The sequence below is a fragment of the Dendroctonus ponderosae genome, unplaced genomic scaffold (assembly GCF_020466585.1).
Source record: "Dendroctonus ponderosae isolate FM_Combo_2020 unplaced genomic scaffold, Dpon_F_20191213v2 Dpon_F_20191213_9, whole genome shotgun sequence".
NCBI classification, from domain to species: domain Eukaryota; kingdom Metazoa; phylum Arthropoda; class Insecta; order Coleoptera; family Curculionidae; genus Dendroctonus; species Dendroctonus ponderosae.
In genome coordinates this window covers 4,164,978-4,179,452 of record NW_026019116.1, presented here as the reverse complement: position 1 = coordinate 4,179,452, position 14,475 = coordinate 4,164,978, and the positions used below count along the sequence as shown (strand labels likewise).

The 14,475-nt window shown below is 42.9% G+C and overlaps 3 protein-coding genes and 1 long non-coding RNA gene across 5 annotated transcripts; 2 read left to right on the top strand and 2 right to left on the bottom strand.

Annotated features, from left to right (window-relative positions):
* Positions 1–545: 545 nt before the first annotated feature.
* LOC109541733 lies at positions 546–1,008 on the bottom strand. The gene is made up of 2 exons (XM_019910665.2): positions 901–1,008; positions 546–849 (listed from the first exon to the last, which is right to left on the bottom strand). Exons 1-2 carry the CDS (start codon positions 910–912, stop codon positions 637–639), a joined length of 225 nt encoding a protein of 74 aa, XP_019766224.1. The 5' UTR covers positions 913–1,008; the 3' UTR covers positions 546–636.
* A 2,544-nt stretch (positions 1,009–3,552) lies between these two features.
* On the bottom strand, positions 3,553–5,817 carry LOC109541852. Of its 2 annotated transcripts, none has more exons than XR_007282302.1 (5): positions 5,719–5,817; positions 4,837–5,666; positions 4,465–4,782; positions 3,841–4,417; positions 3,553–3,783 (listed from the first exon to the last, which is right to left on the bottom strand). It is a non-coding gene; the product is annotated as an uncharacterized LOC109541852 (long non-coding RNA). The 2 variants fall into 2 exon arrangements; XR_007282301.1 differs by having other exon boundaries at positions 3,841–4,393.
* A 3,234-nt stretch (positions 5,818–9,051) lies between these two features.
* LOC109541851 lies at positions 9,052–9,508 on the top strand. Its single transcript, XM_019910847.2, has 2 exons — positions 9,052–9,155; positions 9,218–9,508. Exons 1-2 carry the CDS (start codon positions 9,144–9,146, stop codon positions 9,434–9,436), a joined length of 231 nt encoding a protein of 76 aa, XP_019766406.1. The 5' UTR covers positions 9,052–9,143; the 3' UTR covers positions 9,437–9,508.
* A 2,950-nt stretch (positions 9,509–12,458) lies between these two features.
* Positions 12,459–13,685, top strand: LOC109541858. Its single transcript, XM_019910853.2, has one exon. The coding sequence runs from the start codon at positions 12,816–12,818 to the stop codon at positions 13,377–13,379; it is 564 nt and encodes a 187-aa protein (XP_019766412.1). The 5' UTR covers positions 12,459–12,815; the 3' UTR covers positions 13,380–13,685.
* Positions 13,686–14,475: the final 790 nt, after the last annotated feature.

Below are 14,475 nucleotides of genomic sequence, written 5' to 3'. Positions count from 1 at the left end.
CCAGGTTTAAGCCACCAAGTCTGGCCGCTCAACTGAACCGAGCTTAAACTCGTGCTGAAATCCTGAACCGGCTTTGTACAACCGCGATCATCACCCGGCTATCAGGTTCAGCACGAGTTCAGCGTTGAACTCGTGTTGAGCTCTGATTGTACAACCCGGCCTTAGGATATTAAGCCTAAAGGGTAATTTTGCAACTTTACTGCCACCCTTCTGGTGCCTTTTGCCTGAAAATTGCACCTCCGGATACAACCGCGATTTGAACCAATTTTTCTAAACTTGCATTCAAAATTCACTAATTCCTCATGTAGGGCTTGTTATTGTTATTAGACAAATCCTGTTTTTGTCCGGATGAAAAACAAGATTTTTGCGCTGAAGGTTTGTTTTTATCGGGTCAAACCGCCCACGATGGATTCGGTTGCGTATCCATAACCTGCGGGCGCTTTGCAAAAAAACACGCGCTGTTTGTCAACAGGCATATTTTCGCTCGATCTAATTGTTTCCCAAAAGGATAAACATCGTTAGGGGTTTCAAGAGAAAAGCCGAAATTCAGTTTGAATACTCTACATTTAAGAAACAATCACAAAAACTTTGCCAAATACATCATCATAATCTAGTGCCGAATTCGTCTATGATCTCTTAACCGTAGTAGGCGACTGGATTGTAGGCAGAGTAGGCCAATGGGGAAGCTACATAGGGAGAAGATACTACAGGGGCGCTGTAGGCAGAGACTACAGGGGCGGCTCCATAGGCAGAGACGTAGGGCGAGCTGTAGGCCAATGGCACGGCTCCTAGGCCTGGTTTGGGGGCGGCGGAAGTGGCGACCAAAAGGGCGGCAATGGTGGCAGCGAACTGGAAAAGAACTTTCTAGTCGACTGCAACTTACTGGACGCTTATACTTACGAGCTTGAACATTTTGAGTGATAGTGGTAGTAGACTTTGGATCTGACTGATGCTGATTGTTGCAAAGTTTGGGCTATTTATAGTCGGCGACTTTTTCGCATTAGAAGGCTTATTAGCATATTAAGACAGGGCGTGGCCGATTGGGACGCGACAACAATGCTATCAGCTAGTTCCAGTCACAGAAACCGGCAGCAGTAACCCTTGACATTTCCGAAATTATCTTGACTACTTAATCCTACATGTTGTTGAAATGCTTCTATTGTTTGAATGCAAATTGGCGGAAAAAACTGCCAATTTTGATGATTTTCAAGCAAATCCGCAATCTGTTGATGTGGAAGCAGTAGGAGCCTTCAGCCGTAAGTAGTGCATGTCGGATGGCTTAAAAAATGTTTTTTAATTCCAATTTGCGAGATTTAAGTTACATTTTCAGAACTTAAAGGCTCAACTCGACTATAAAATTTTGAAGTTGCTGCTCGCTTTGTATTCGAAGATTTATATGTTTGAAGAGAAAGCGCATTTGGGCCAGAACGCTCATTGTATGCACTAAATTCGAAAAAGATCGAAAAAAATCAGAAATATACCAGATTTGAATGAAACTCTTGTAAACTGCCGAGTGCACTGTCTTCGGCAAACCGGAAAAAACCTCAAGTTACTACTTGCTTTGCCATCGAAGTTAGGAAGTTTTCAAGAGAAAGCTCATTTTTGCGAGAACGCTTTTTTTCGGGACAATATTTACCAACAATATAAAATTTGAAATTTGCGAGATTTGAGTGAAAGTTTTCCGACTTGGACACTGAACTCTCTTCGTTGCACTGTAAAAGTTTCAAGTTAATACTTGATTTGCGTTCGAAGTTATGAATTTTTCAAGAGAAGGGTCATTTGTGTGGGAACGCGCATTTTCTGAACAAAATTGGCCAAGGGCGGAAAAATCAGAAATGCGCCCGATTTGAGTAAAACTTTTGCAAACTGTAGACTGTCTTCTGAAAACCAGAAAATTATCAAGCTGCTACTGGATATGTATTCGGACTTATGAATTTTTCAAGAAAGCACGTTTTTGGGCGAGAACGCTCATTTTCTGCATTCGATTTTCCAAGCTCGAAAAAATCACAGTTTTGCGCGTTTTAACTGAAATTACCACATTATTTATTACTTGCAGATTGAACTGCTTTCTATTGACTCTAAAATTTCGAGTGGCCATTCGGTTCGCATTCAACGTTATGATTTTTTCACGAGAACTCGCATTTGTGCGATTAAGCTCATTTTCAAAACAAAATTTGCCGAGTCCGGAAAAATCAGAAATTTTGAGATATTTAAGTGATAGTTTCAAAACGTGCAGACTCAACTGTCTTCTCTGGATGGTAAAAATTTCAAGTTCTTACTTGCGTTGGGTTCGAAGTTATGATTTGTTTGCAACTCCGAAAAAATCATAATATTGCGCGACTTGAGTGAACTTTTGAGGACGTGCAGACTGATCTGTCTTCTCTGGAGGATAACAATTTAAAGTTCTTACTTGCTTCGCATTCAAAGTTATGAATTTTTCAAAAGAACTCGCATTTCTGCAATAACGCTCATTTTCAGAACAAAATTTGTCAAGTCCGGAAAAATGAGAAATTTTCAGCGATTTAAGTGAAAGGCTTGGGACGTGGAGACTGAACTCTCGTTTTTGTACTGAAAAATTGTCGAGTTGCTACTTGATTCGTGTTCGACGCTATGAATTTTTCCAGAGAGCAAGCGTTTGTGCAATAAAGATAATTTCCAATACAAAATTTTCCAAGTCCGGAAAAATTACAAGTTTTTAGCGATTTGATTGATATTTTCAGAATGTACCAACTCAAGTTTCTACTCTGGAGTACAAAAATTGCAAGTTTGTACTTGCTTTCGTTGCGAAGTTATGAATTTTTCAAGTGAACGCGCATTTGGGCAAGAACGCGAATTTTCAGCACAAAATTTGCCGAAACCGGAAAAGTCACAATTTTTCGCGATGTGAGTGGAATTTTAAGAAACTGTAGACTCAACCGTCTTCCGTGGTCAAGAAAATGTTGAATGCTTTTTGCTGTTTCTTAGAAGTTATGAATTTTGCAAGATAACTCGCATTTGTGCAATAACGCTCATTTTCAGAACAAAATTTGTCAAGTGCGGAAAAATCAGAAATTTTCAGAGATTTAGGTGAAAGATTTGGGGCGTAGAGACTGAACTCTCTTCTTTGCACTGGAAAATTGTCGAGTTGCTACTTGATTTCCGTTCGAAGTTATGAATTTTTCAAGTAGCGTTTGTGCAGTAAGGCTCATTTTCAATACTAAATTTTTCAAGTCCGGAAAAATTGGAAGTTTTTAGCAATTTGATTGATATTTTCAGAACGTACAAACTCAACTGTCTTCTCTGGAGGATACAAATTTCAAGTTCTCACTTGCTTCGCATTCAAAGTTATCAATTTTTCAAGAGAACTCGCATTTGTGCAATGCCGCTTATTTTCAGAACAAAATTTGCCAAGTCCGGAAAAATCACAAATTTTTAGACTGTTAGTAAAATTTTCGGAACTGGCAGAGTCAACTGTCTTCTATTGCTCTTGAGAGCGTGAAGTTGCGGCTTCCGTCGGATTCGAAGGTATACAATTTCCAAGGAGTTAAGTTTAAAGGCAATTGAAATTGTAAGTCAAATTTAAAAACCCATGAGTTTTTGCTTTATTAGATACATTTCTCCTAAAATTTACAATTAAGACACAAATATTCAACGGGAAATCAGTTCCACAGCTCGTCCGTTCCGATATACAGAGTGGGTGTAAACCAAGCGGAATCGTTCATCAAAGCTGCCATCCGGCGCCCTCAGAGCGTACAACGTGTTGAACAACGGCATGGCCTCAAGGGCCAGAAAGACCGCAAAAAACTGCAAAATTCACCCCATGGAAATGTCCTTGAATCGAATAAACTCGTCGAAACTTACCAGGCAGAAAATGGCGAAACAGGACATGTTCCTCGAGATCCCCAATAACAACTGCAAGCCTTGAAATGCCTGCAAGATTCGGTCACATCTCGACAAGAATGGCCCGACTACAAGTGATTTGAATGACAATTTGATCGATCTAAGAATATAATGGACTTTTAAGTCCTCCTGAGCATCGACAGGCCTTGAAAGCACAGCTGCCGGATTAATTTCAATTATAGTTCTTTTCGCGGGTTTTTCCTCTCCCAACCCGCCAGTCGTTACCGTAGGTTAGTTACCAGGACTCTGCAGTGTCAATTAAGGTAATTGTTGCAAAAATTCCATCGGCTCGTTAGTCGGCGACTGTTTGCAGCTGAAAGTCGGCTTGATTTCAACGACTATTTGCGAATCAGCTTAATTGGACATTTTCCTTTAAATGGGTCGAGTTTTCCATCAAGGTCCAGTTTAGAGCAACAAGATATTCTGTTGAATTTTCTCATCCAAGCGATTTTAGCGCCGTCACTGTGGCGGGGTTCTAAAGCGTTTTAGTGCGGTAGCAGTGCAACTTTCGCAACTGGATGAAAGGGTTAATCACTCACTGAGATACTTTTAGCAATTTTATTGATTTTGAAAGTCAGTCGTTACCTAAGACATTTTGCATGAAAATGTTTCCTTAAGCACTAATCAGTCGGGGCGTCGATTATCCAAGAGTCCATTTCTTCGCCAAGTGGTCGTTTAGATCGTGTAGAGGGGGGCGTTGTAGTAGTAGCTAGAGGGGTAGTAGCCGAGGCCCAAGTTGCCATAAGAGTAGGTTTTGGCGTAGGAGAGGGCGGGGTACCGGTACTCGTAAGCGAGGGGAATTTCTCCCACCGGATAAGTCAGGGCGAGACCTGGTTTGGGAGCAGGCGCCGGCACTGGTGATGGTGCACACATTGCGCAGACCACAAGGGCGAAAAAAGCGAGCTAAACCCCCAAAAAAATCAGTCATTAATCTTGCTCGGAAAATCTTGAACTTACCAGTAGCTTGAACATCGTGTTGTTGGACTTGTCACTGTTAGACAACTTCTGCAGGCCCAACGGGCCTACAGGCCTTTTATATGCGCGTGCACTCGATTTTTTCCTTTCCCAAGTGCAACCGCTCAATTGCCGCATTTTTGCCACGCCAAGAAGGCAAAAAGAAGAATGCAGTAGGCCATCCTGACCTAGCCTGATCCATCGAAGCCACATAGGCTGGACGGTGGACCATTCTATCTTATCTTGCCCAAAACGTCGCGCTGACTTTCCTCTTGCTTCCACCGGGAAGTTCCAGAAGTTCTCATTCAACTTCCACGATCAAGTTCTCGATGGCCAAACCGTCAAGAATCTTTAAATTCCCCATTCTGCTTCCACTCGACAATCGTCGATGGCTTTGGTCAAGCACTTCTTGAGCGAATCGCTCCAATAAAACAGACGACTGCCGGTCGTACCAGTTTTTAACGTCAACGCTTTTAGTTTCATTGAAACGAGATGAAGATCGCATTGACCTTTGCAGGCTTTGCAAGAATCCAATGTTGGGTAGTTTCAGAAGAAAAACAAATAAAAGCTTCTTAACTAGTTTTATTAACAAAATTGGCAAAAATCCCAGCGGTTTGCGTGCGTAAAGGTAAGCGTTGATAGGCAGGAACTACTAGGTGGTTCTATCCATAGTTGGCGTATCCATAGGGGTAAGAATAGGCGCTGTATGGGTAGGAGTAAGCCGAGTAGTATTGGGGAGCCGCCACTGGATTAGGGGCAGGGTTGGGGAATGCGAACGGGGCCGCCACTGTGCCTCCAATGGCGAGCAGCGCCAGAACCAACACAACGAATGCCTAAAACCTACAGCTTTAAACCCGACAGCCACTAGATTTAATCGTCACTTACCAGTTTAGCCATTTTAATTACACTGATAGATGCTGGATGAGAAACTGCACTGTTTTGATGCTCTTCCACTGGGATTCTCCCCTTTTTATACTGGCGTTTTCATTATAATTCGGCGATTTTAAATTCAACGCACGACTTCCTGTGATCTGTTACATAAACAGCAGTGATTCCCGTGATGACATAACAACATTTTTTTCGGGTTGCAAACAAAGCACGTTCGAGTAGTGAAAAACTCAGATTGCTCAGAACAATTCCATTTAAATTGCATTGAATTCGGCCGGCAATTCCATCCCCTAATTGCGCCCCATTCGGCCTCATTACGACCGGAATAAGTAGAAATCAGGAAAATGCCGACAATTTGCGGTTTCGCCACGTAATTTAGTATTGCGCATCTACTCTCCAATTTGTCACGACCTGAGACAAGTCGAAGACGTTCTAAGAAGGTCGTTAGAGCTACTAATTTGCCATCGAAACCAAAGCAGGCATTGAATTTTCAAGTTGCCACTTTAAATTAGTTATAAATAATAAACCTTCCACTTCCGGGGCGTTTTGGCTAGGTCCTAAAGCGCCCCATACACGTACAGGATTAAAGCGGCATCAGCTGAGAAAAAATGGGTTTTAACTGTGAAACTGTTCAGCATGTTACCAATGACAATCGACTACATTAACCTGTGAACATGCCTGCTTCGTTTGTGCAATTGTCTAATATTTTTGGCAACCTACTTCAATTAGCTGGCGTGTATGGGTCGCTTTTGCTCCTTTGTTTGGTCACAGAATCCTCCGGGTTATTAATTTCTGCAAAGTTAATCGGGGCTTAATCAAAAGAAACGTTCGTTTTCGCGGAAATTATTGAAAAAGTGCTTAGAGCCATCGAAAACTTTGCGCAAACTGCTGCTAAAGTTTAATTAGTTTCCTGGAAGTAAGATTTCAAAAATTGCTGTGATCGCACCGGGTACATCAAGTTAAAGCTACATAAACAAGCGGGTTTCTATGGCAACTGCTGTGGTTTTTCCTGTCTTGACCAGGGCCTTATTAAGCCATCATATTAGGAGGTGCGATCACAAGCTGGTTCGTTCGCTGGTGACATTTATCCACCGATATGAAGCAAAACCGTCAAAACTTGATCGATTTGTATGCAAGTGCGAACGTGTCCAAGGTTGCACGCCCCATTTGATCGGTGTCAGCTCGCACGCTGTGCATATTAAAATTTTGCCAAGTTTATTTTTAGGAAAATGTGTGGCCTAATGGGTTTTTCTCCTCTAATAATTTGCATTGCACATTTTCGGATCCATTCATCAGTTTTTGTTGAACTTTGAATAATCAGTGTCAATTTTTGATAGATATGTATATGGCTGCGACTTTGGGACTGGATAGAATTTTCTTTTATTTTCTGAAATTGGCCTCCTTTCTTCTGGAAGAAAGGGTCGATGATCAGTCCCAAACCCGCTACCAGAACGGACAATATTGACGTTTTCAAGTTACACAATTACAAGTGTGGCGATTTTGATGGCAAACCAGGAAGTCGAAGTGAAGAAACGGAAAAACCGATCGTCAGCGCGCAGGCTGGTTCCCATCATTATTTATGCGACAAAGAGCTCGAAGAGATCTGTTGCGTCCTTCTGGCCGGCCAACAGATAGTCAACTCTTCTGAATGCCAAGGTCGACTATGTTTTTGCTCGATCGTTTTGTAGTCAGATGGTCGACTGCCATCATAGAAGGAAAACAGAATATATTCTTTACTTGTTAATGTTTTGGCTCAATGTTAATTAGTGCTTTTTCACTGTTAATTAGTTAACAATTCTGATGATTTAATTCTTCTTTCAAAGCTTGTTGTGTGGGCGCTACATTTCAACAAATTACGAGTTGTCAAATCTGGAAAGACGACCGGTTTTTTTTTTCGTCGACCAGGATGTAGCGCAAACACAGAAAAGGAATCGTCCGATGTCCGATTGTTAACAAACTAGTTATAAGGTTGTTTTTCCAGCCTCGTTCATTGTACCCGATGGCTAGACTGAGGCCCTATTGTATATCGAAAGGCCATGGAGTGGATGACTTTGCATCGTAATACAGGTTTTTAGGCCTGTTTGCTGTCAATCCGGATTTTCCCTTTGCGGATTCTCCTGCTGTGCGCTTTCCGATCATTGAAACCGGTTTATGCGCTGCTCCAGGCAACTGCAAGTGCAAAGTCAAGGTTTACTTGTGTATTTAACGTTAATTAAATAAATTTATTTTTTGAGCGAATCAAAAGTGTATGAAGAAGCTAAAATGAATTACGGCATTAAGTCAACGAAAAACAGCCTCTTGTGCAGCGTTGTTAGATGTTAGATCAACGTGTTAGATTAACTCACTTCTTGACAAGTGCCAGCATTCGGTGTCCATTAAAAAAGTCACTTTTGGCATCCTCACTTTTGAGGCAACGTCATCATTTGTCACATAATGAATATTTGCATCTTAATTAAAAAACTTAAACTGTTTTAAGTGCTGGAGGTCATAGACCGACCCTGAAATGACAACTGACTAGAATGCTTTTGTTGCCCATCAAAATAAGCAAAACCGATTACAATTGAAGTGGGCAAAACTAGATGGGAAATCAATATCAAGGTTCTTTGCCGGACCGGGTCCACGCCCAATTTTTTTCCGATGTTTGCCAAAAACTGGTCTTGCCATGCGACACTTTTTGTCCTGCTGATAGCGCAAAAAATGGCGTAATCGCAGTGGGGCGACAATCGACCGCCTATAAAAACCCTGCCATTGTTTGCAATAAACTATCATTTGATTCAACCTACATCAAATACCACAATGTTCAAATTCGTAAGTACATCAAAGGGATTTTAAATTTGTGTTAAAAATTTAATTTTTTCAGGTTGCCGTCGTTTTTGCTGCCGCCCTCGCTTTGGCTTCAGCAGGGCCCAATCCCGCCCCTAAACCCGCTACTGTAGCGTACGCCGCCCCTTACGGGTATGCCGCCCCAGTGCCTTACGCTTACGCCGCCCCCTCTGTCTACTCCGGCTATGGCGCACCAGTGGCGTACTCTGCCTATTCCGCCTACTCCGCCCCTGCCCTTTTAGGCTAGGAATCTTCTGTACCAATCTCCCCTAATGTAATTTGACCACTGGCTATGATTTATCGACTTAGTTATTAAATACTTATAATTTCGAATGAGTGTTTTCATTGCAAATACTGCATATAGAACTATAAAAGAATCGCAAGCATCAGCGGGAAACTTGGGGTGTAATTACGTGCGTTTCAAAGACCTTTACACGCAAGCAACCTGAACGAGTTGGCTGAGAGCAAATAAACAACATCCGAGCCCAAGGTGGACTCTTTTCCATCGCACCTCGACCGTATAAAAGCCGCCGGGATTTGTATGCACTTCATCATTTGATTCTTGTACGTCAAATATCCATCACCCACCAAGTTGCAACATGTTCAAGTTCGTAAGTACTGCCTCAGTTTAACGTTAATGGGGGCACTTTGTCCAATGCAAACTCCCTTTCAGGTAGCTGTCGTTTTCGCCGCCATTTTGGCTGTAGCTGTGGCTGCGCCCCAACCAAGCGGACTGCTGACCTACAGCTCGCCCCTGGCCTACAGCTCCCCCTACGCCTACAGCTCATCGTACGCCTACAGCGCCCCCTATGCTTACACCGCGCCCTTAGCGGCCAGCTACCCTGCAGCTCCATTGGCCTACTCTGCCTATTCTGCGCCGCTCATTCTCTAAGGCTGGACGAACGACTGGACTTTCTTGTACTGATTTCAAGTAATGATTAAATACAGCAGTTAGAAGTAGAAATATTGTTTTTTTTTGCAATTTCCGTTGCACGTGTACCTACTGCGAAATGAGGAAAAAACCCTGCCTAATGCCTTTTAGAGTGCGGATTTTCCATTTAATGCCCGCAGCTTTTGCGATTGTTGTATTTTTAGGCGGCACGAGGCTTTCATTTGCCACATGGCACTTCCCAATTAACGGCAATGCTGCTCGATATGGAAAATGGTGTTTTCCATTGTTAATGACTGCTATTTTAAAATGAAAACTGCAAAATCGGGTCATCTAAATCATGCTATTGTCGCATTCTGGAATAGTCAGGAAAAAGGAATTTTCCAGATGATTCGTGGCTGGTTCTGGTAGCAAACAAGTCAAGTTTACTGCAACTGAAACAGACGTAAAGGTTGCCTCCGTTTAGGCCCATGTTAATGATGCAGAGGCACGTGTAAGGAAGCAAATGCCCGTAACAGGAACACTAATTATGACGAATCGCCTGGATTTTAATTGATTTAGGGGGGAAAAAGTCTTGGGAATTTAAAGGGACAAGAATTGTGAACAAAATGTTGCCAGGCCTTAATAAAAAATATGCGCTAAAGTGGCAAAAAATAAAACTGAATGCCCCATGGTCTCTCATCTGAAAGTTTCAAACAAATTAATGCTGAAACTAATTGATCGATTACGAGTGAAAGCACCCTCGTATCACAACTGGCTCAATCCAAGCTGCAATCAAGAGCGAGAGCAACATATCAGAGTCTCTTTGTCGCAAACAGTAATTCAATTCTAGAACAAAAGATGGCTCTGCTAGTTTCATCACACATAGGCAATATGAATGCGAGTACGGAAAATTTCAACACCACTGAAGGTGCAAGGCACTCGACGCAGCGAAACGTTTGGACTAACTTCGTTTTGCACCACGGTCTGAAAGCCCGAAAACACTCATCAGTGTGAAATAATGACCGCGATCATTAAACTACTTTAAAAAATTGTTAAAGAGCCGTGATAAATGAACCCAAAATGCGCAGTTTGGAGCGATTAGTTGTTTTCCATAAAGACTGGTTTAATGTGGTTCGATCGAAATGCGAAATTGGTTGGCTTTTTTCAAAACAAACCTTGTTGTCGTAAAATATGGATTCAGGTCTTCCAATTATAATAAATTAAAATGCTAATCGCCAGAACTATAAAATATTTTTAGCGATGGGATTTTTTGCGGAATCCGGCAGATTTTATGGTCCAATTTAAAGATCATTTTACATATAAAAACACCAAGTGGTTTTCGAAAATCTATCAGTTCCGCTTCGTTTCTAACGCCACCACCACTTCCCGAATTCAACAATGTACAAGCTGGTAAGTACTGGTTACATGTTCACAACATGGAGACTAAAAAAATGTTTTCTTCAACAGTTGGTATTTGTCGCCCTCTTGGTCGCCGCCCTTGCCAGCCCCGCCCCAGCGCCTAAGGCCAACCCACTGGGCCTATCGGCCTTTGCAACCGTCCCCTTGGCCTACAGCCACCCCTACGTGAACTCCTACAGTGTCCCGACCGTCTACAGCGCCCCTCTTTCTTACGCCTCGGTCCCCTATTCTGCACCCTACAGCTATGCAGCCTACCCATATGTTTTGTAATGATTAATTTAACGGCTTTTCATTTCAATGATTAAACATTGTTTGTAACAGTTTATTTGAGTCTTTTTCATCCTGGATCGGATGGGAGTTATAGTTGAGTAGTTGCTTCCTCAAAGAATGGGTGTGCGTAAAACTTTCTCAGGTGCTTCCAGGGCCATTATTACCTACTTTGATACCAATGACAAAAACAAAATATTCCATTGTAAAGACAAATTGGTTTATTTATTAAAGAACTGTTTACAAGAGGAGGGAATACGGAGCGGAATAAGCGGATAGGGCCGGATAGGCGCTGTATGCTAGAGGGGCGGCGGCGTAGGTCAAGGGGGCGCTGTAGGCTGCCGAGTAGGCAACAGGGGCGGCAGCAACATAGGGAGCACTTAGAGCGGCAACAAATTGGGGTGTTGGCTCAGCTTTGGCTTCGGGAGCAGGAGCGGCGGCGGCTAAGGCCAAAACAGCGGCAAATACGCACTGGAAACAGTAAAATAAACAAGATTTTAGCTTCTGAGACTCTACTTTGGCTGCTGCATACTTACAAGTTTGAACATGTTGAGACTGAGAACGAGACTGTTGAATAGTCGGACAACCAACAGGGGTTTTATAGGGAAATAATTGAGTAAGGATGGCACCGGTGCATGTTAAGCGGCAAAGAAGCCTTGAAGGAGTCATTGGTGATGAACTGATTTAAATTGCCACGTTTTTATCGATTGTGCAATGCTCCCAATTAACGATTCCGAGCAGGGAATGTTCAGGCAAAAATGGGTCGATTTACATGGGCCAATACCATCCGAGCCATTATCTTTCCGCGAATATTCTAAACAACCATATTAAACTACTTTAAACTAGTTTAAAGACAGTCCGAATATTTTACTATGCACCGGCATTGATTGACGCAAGCGGCGCTTAAAATTCAAAATATGAGGCCGACCTTAACATTGCGAAGTCCCAAGCCGAAGACGGCGGCCTATAAAAAGCCACGCATCAATCCGATAGACTATCAATTCTTCAAGTGAGATCAACCGCCCAACATGTTCAAACAGGTAAGTTTTGGTTGCAAAAACCCTTTGAAAGTAGCAAATAAGAGTTGATTGAATGTTTCAGATTGTTTTCGTTGCCATCTTGGCTGTAGCCTTCGCTCTGCCCGCTCCTGAGGCCCAACCCGAGCCTAAACCAGCTCCAAAGCCTGGACAGCTTCTCTACAGTTCGCCCCTTGTAGCAACCGCCCCTGTTGCCTACTCTGCAGCCTACAGCGCCCCCTTGACTTACGCCGCTGCCCCTCTCGCCTACAGCGCCTACCCAGCCGTATCTGCCTACTCCTCCCCTTATGTCGCCTCTATTTGGTAATTGTCTTTGTAACAGTTAATCATTAAATAACATTTAGTTAAACTTGAACTTTTTGTCTGCGAGTGGATGAATCTGACCAGTTTCAACACTGATGTGTCTTCTTTGAGCCTAAACGTACGTTAAGAGAGGCCCTAGAATCATCCAGACTTTCCGCGCCTACATAACAGGTAAACATCACATGTCGCTCTAATGCTTTGTTTAGAGCCGCCACACCGCTCACGTGGCGATTTTTGCGCCTCATGCGCGCTCTCCAACTTCCCCAACTTATAAATACGGGCGGAATACGGTGTGCGCTCTTAGTGCGAAGCTGACCTCCCTAGCGACAGTAATTAGTTGAAGCTGAACAGTTCCCAGTGCCGCGTATTTCAACATGTTGATTTTGAGTGTTAGCAGCGACGATTCCCGTCGCCATTCCGGTAATTTGTCTCCATTAACGCCCTCCCCAAGAAGCGAAATGAGGGGCATCCGACTCTTCCGAGCCATTAGCAGAAAGTTGGGGCGCCGATCCCATCAGGGCTTCCGCAGTACGGATGAAAGTAGATCCTCCAGTTCGGATAGTTCGTGTTCGACCTCAATGGGTCACACTTCGAGGATAGAGGACAAAGACCGATCAGTGTCGCCTAATAGCAGTTCCAGCGACTCTGGTAGCGACGTTCAAACGCTGCGCTCTCGACATCATCACTCCACATCGGCGGAAAGCCTGAAGCGAGTGTTCCAGAACCTGAACCTGTACAGTCGCTCGCAGAGCTGCACCAACAGCAAGGAGCTGAAGAAGAAGAAGGAGAAAAAGGTGCCGAAGAGCATCCTGAGACACCCGACCAGTTACACGTATGCGAAGGGGCTCAGCGGCCTGCCAACGCAACGAATCCCCAGAACAAGAGGCTACAGCGCCTGCAGCTGCAGCATGCACTACCTGAGCAACCTCAACCGATAGATCAACCCCCCATTGCAGCCGCCCCTCATTGCAATAATTCCATGATTTTGTCCCCATTCACCTGCTCATTCCCCACATGTTCTGAGGACTTATGATTAATCTCTAGGCGATCAAAGACTGTCTAAGTTAAGAACGTTCAACTGACTGAAGTACGTTGTAAGCTCTCTATCATCACTAACTGTAGGTTTTATAACTTGTTACACCCCTCTAGGCCTAAGAGCTACAAGTCACTGGCCTTTAATGCGTTTGTCCTTTGATTCTGGTGCCTTGTAGACAAAACTTGTTAATAGAAACAGCCAAATGTGACGCATATGTTTTATTTTCCCAGAGTTTTTGACCCCTTGGGATCTTTCTTTGAATGGGCGGACACGCCGTGGGAAGTAAATTCGGGATTATCTGCTATAGTTTACTATTTCGCTCACAACTCAAAAGTGGCTCGTTTTTATGTCTTTTTCTGAGCAAAAGTGAAATATTGAATTAACTTATCAATATGGTTGTAGTACAGTTTTTTAATGCAAAAAACCGGTATTGTCCAGTGTTGTCGACATCCAAAATTGAGTTTTCAGACCGATATTTGATAACCTAGCAAAAATCAGTCTTGTGGACGAATTTCACCACATTTTCAGGATGTTGAGAACCGAGTGTGCTCTACCGGTGGTGGAATGCTCACGTTGATACTTGCTCTAACTTGGAAGACCTAGATATTTAAAGAAAGCAGCGTAGTTGAGTGAAGTCATCCATTTTCAGACCGATATTTACAAAGCTGGAAAAAATTAGATTAAAGGGCGATTTTTGTAAAACTTTCAACAACTGTAGAGTGAGGTCTGGTTTAGAGACCCCGACAATTTCAAGTTACTGGGAAATAATAATTTTTAAAGGAGAAAGCGCAGTGGTCAAAACTCCCAAACTTTCGCATCAATTTTAAATCTATGAGAATAATCGGAATTTTTATAATTCCTCAGAAAATTGTAAAAGCAAACTCGCAAACTTTGGCGGTATTGACTTCCATCTCTCTTTTTGAATTATTTTTCTCCTATCAAGGAATACATGTATTTTTATCCTGCGCATATCCACTACTGGAGCGTTTGTATACATT

What these genes read in the sequence shown, in the direction of transcription:
- LOC109541858 (XM_019910853.2), top strand. Translation starts at nt 12,816, where the DNA reads ATGTTGATTTTGAGTGTTAGCAGCGACGATTCCCGTCGCCATTCCGGT.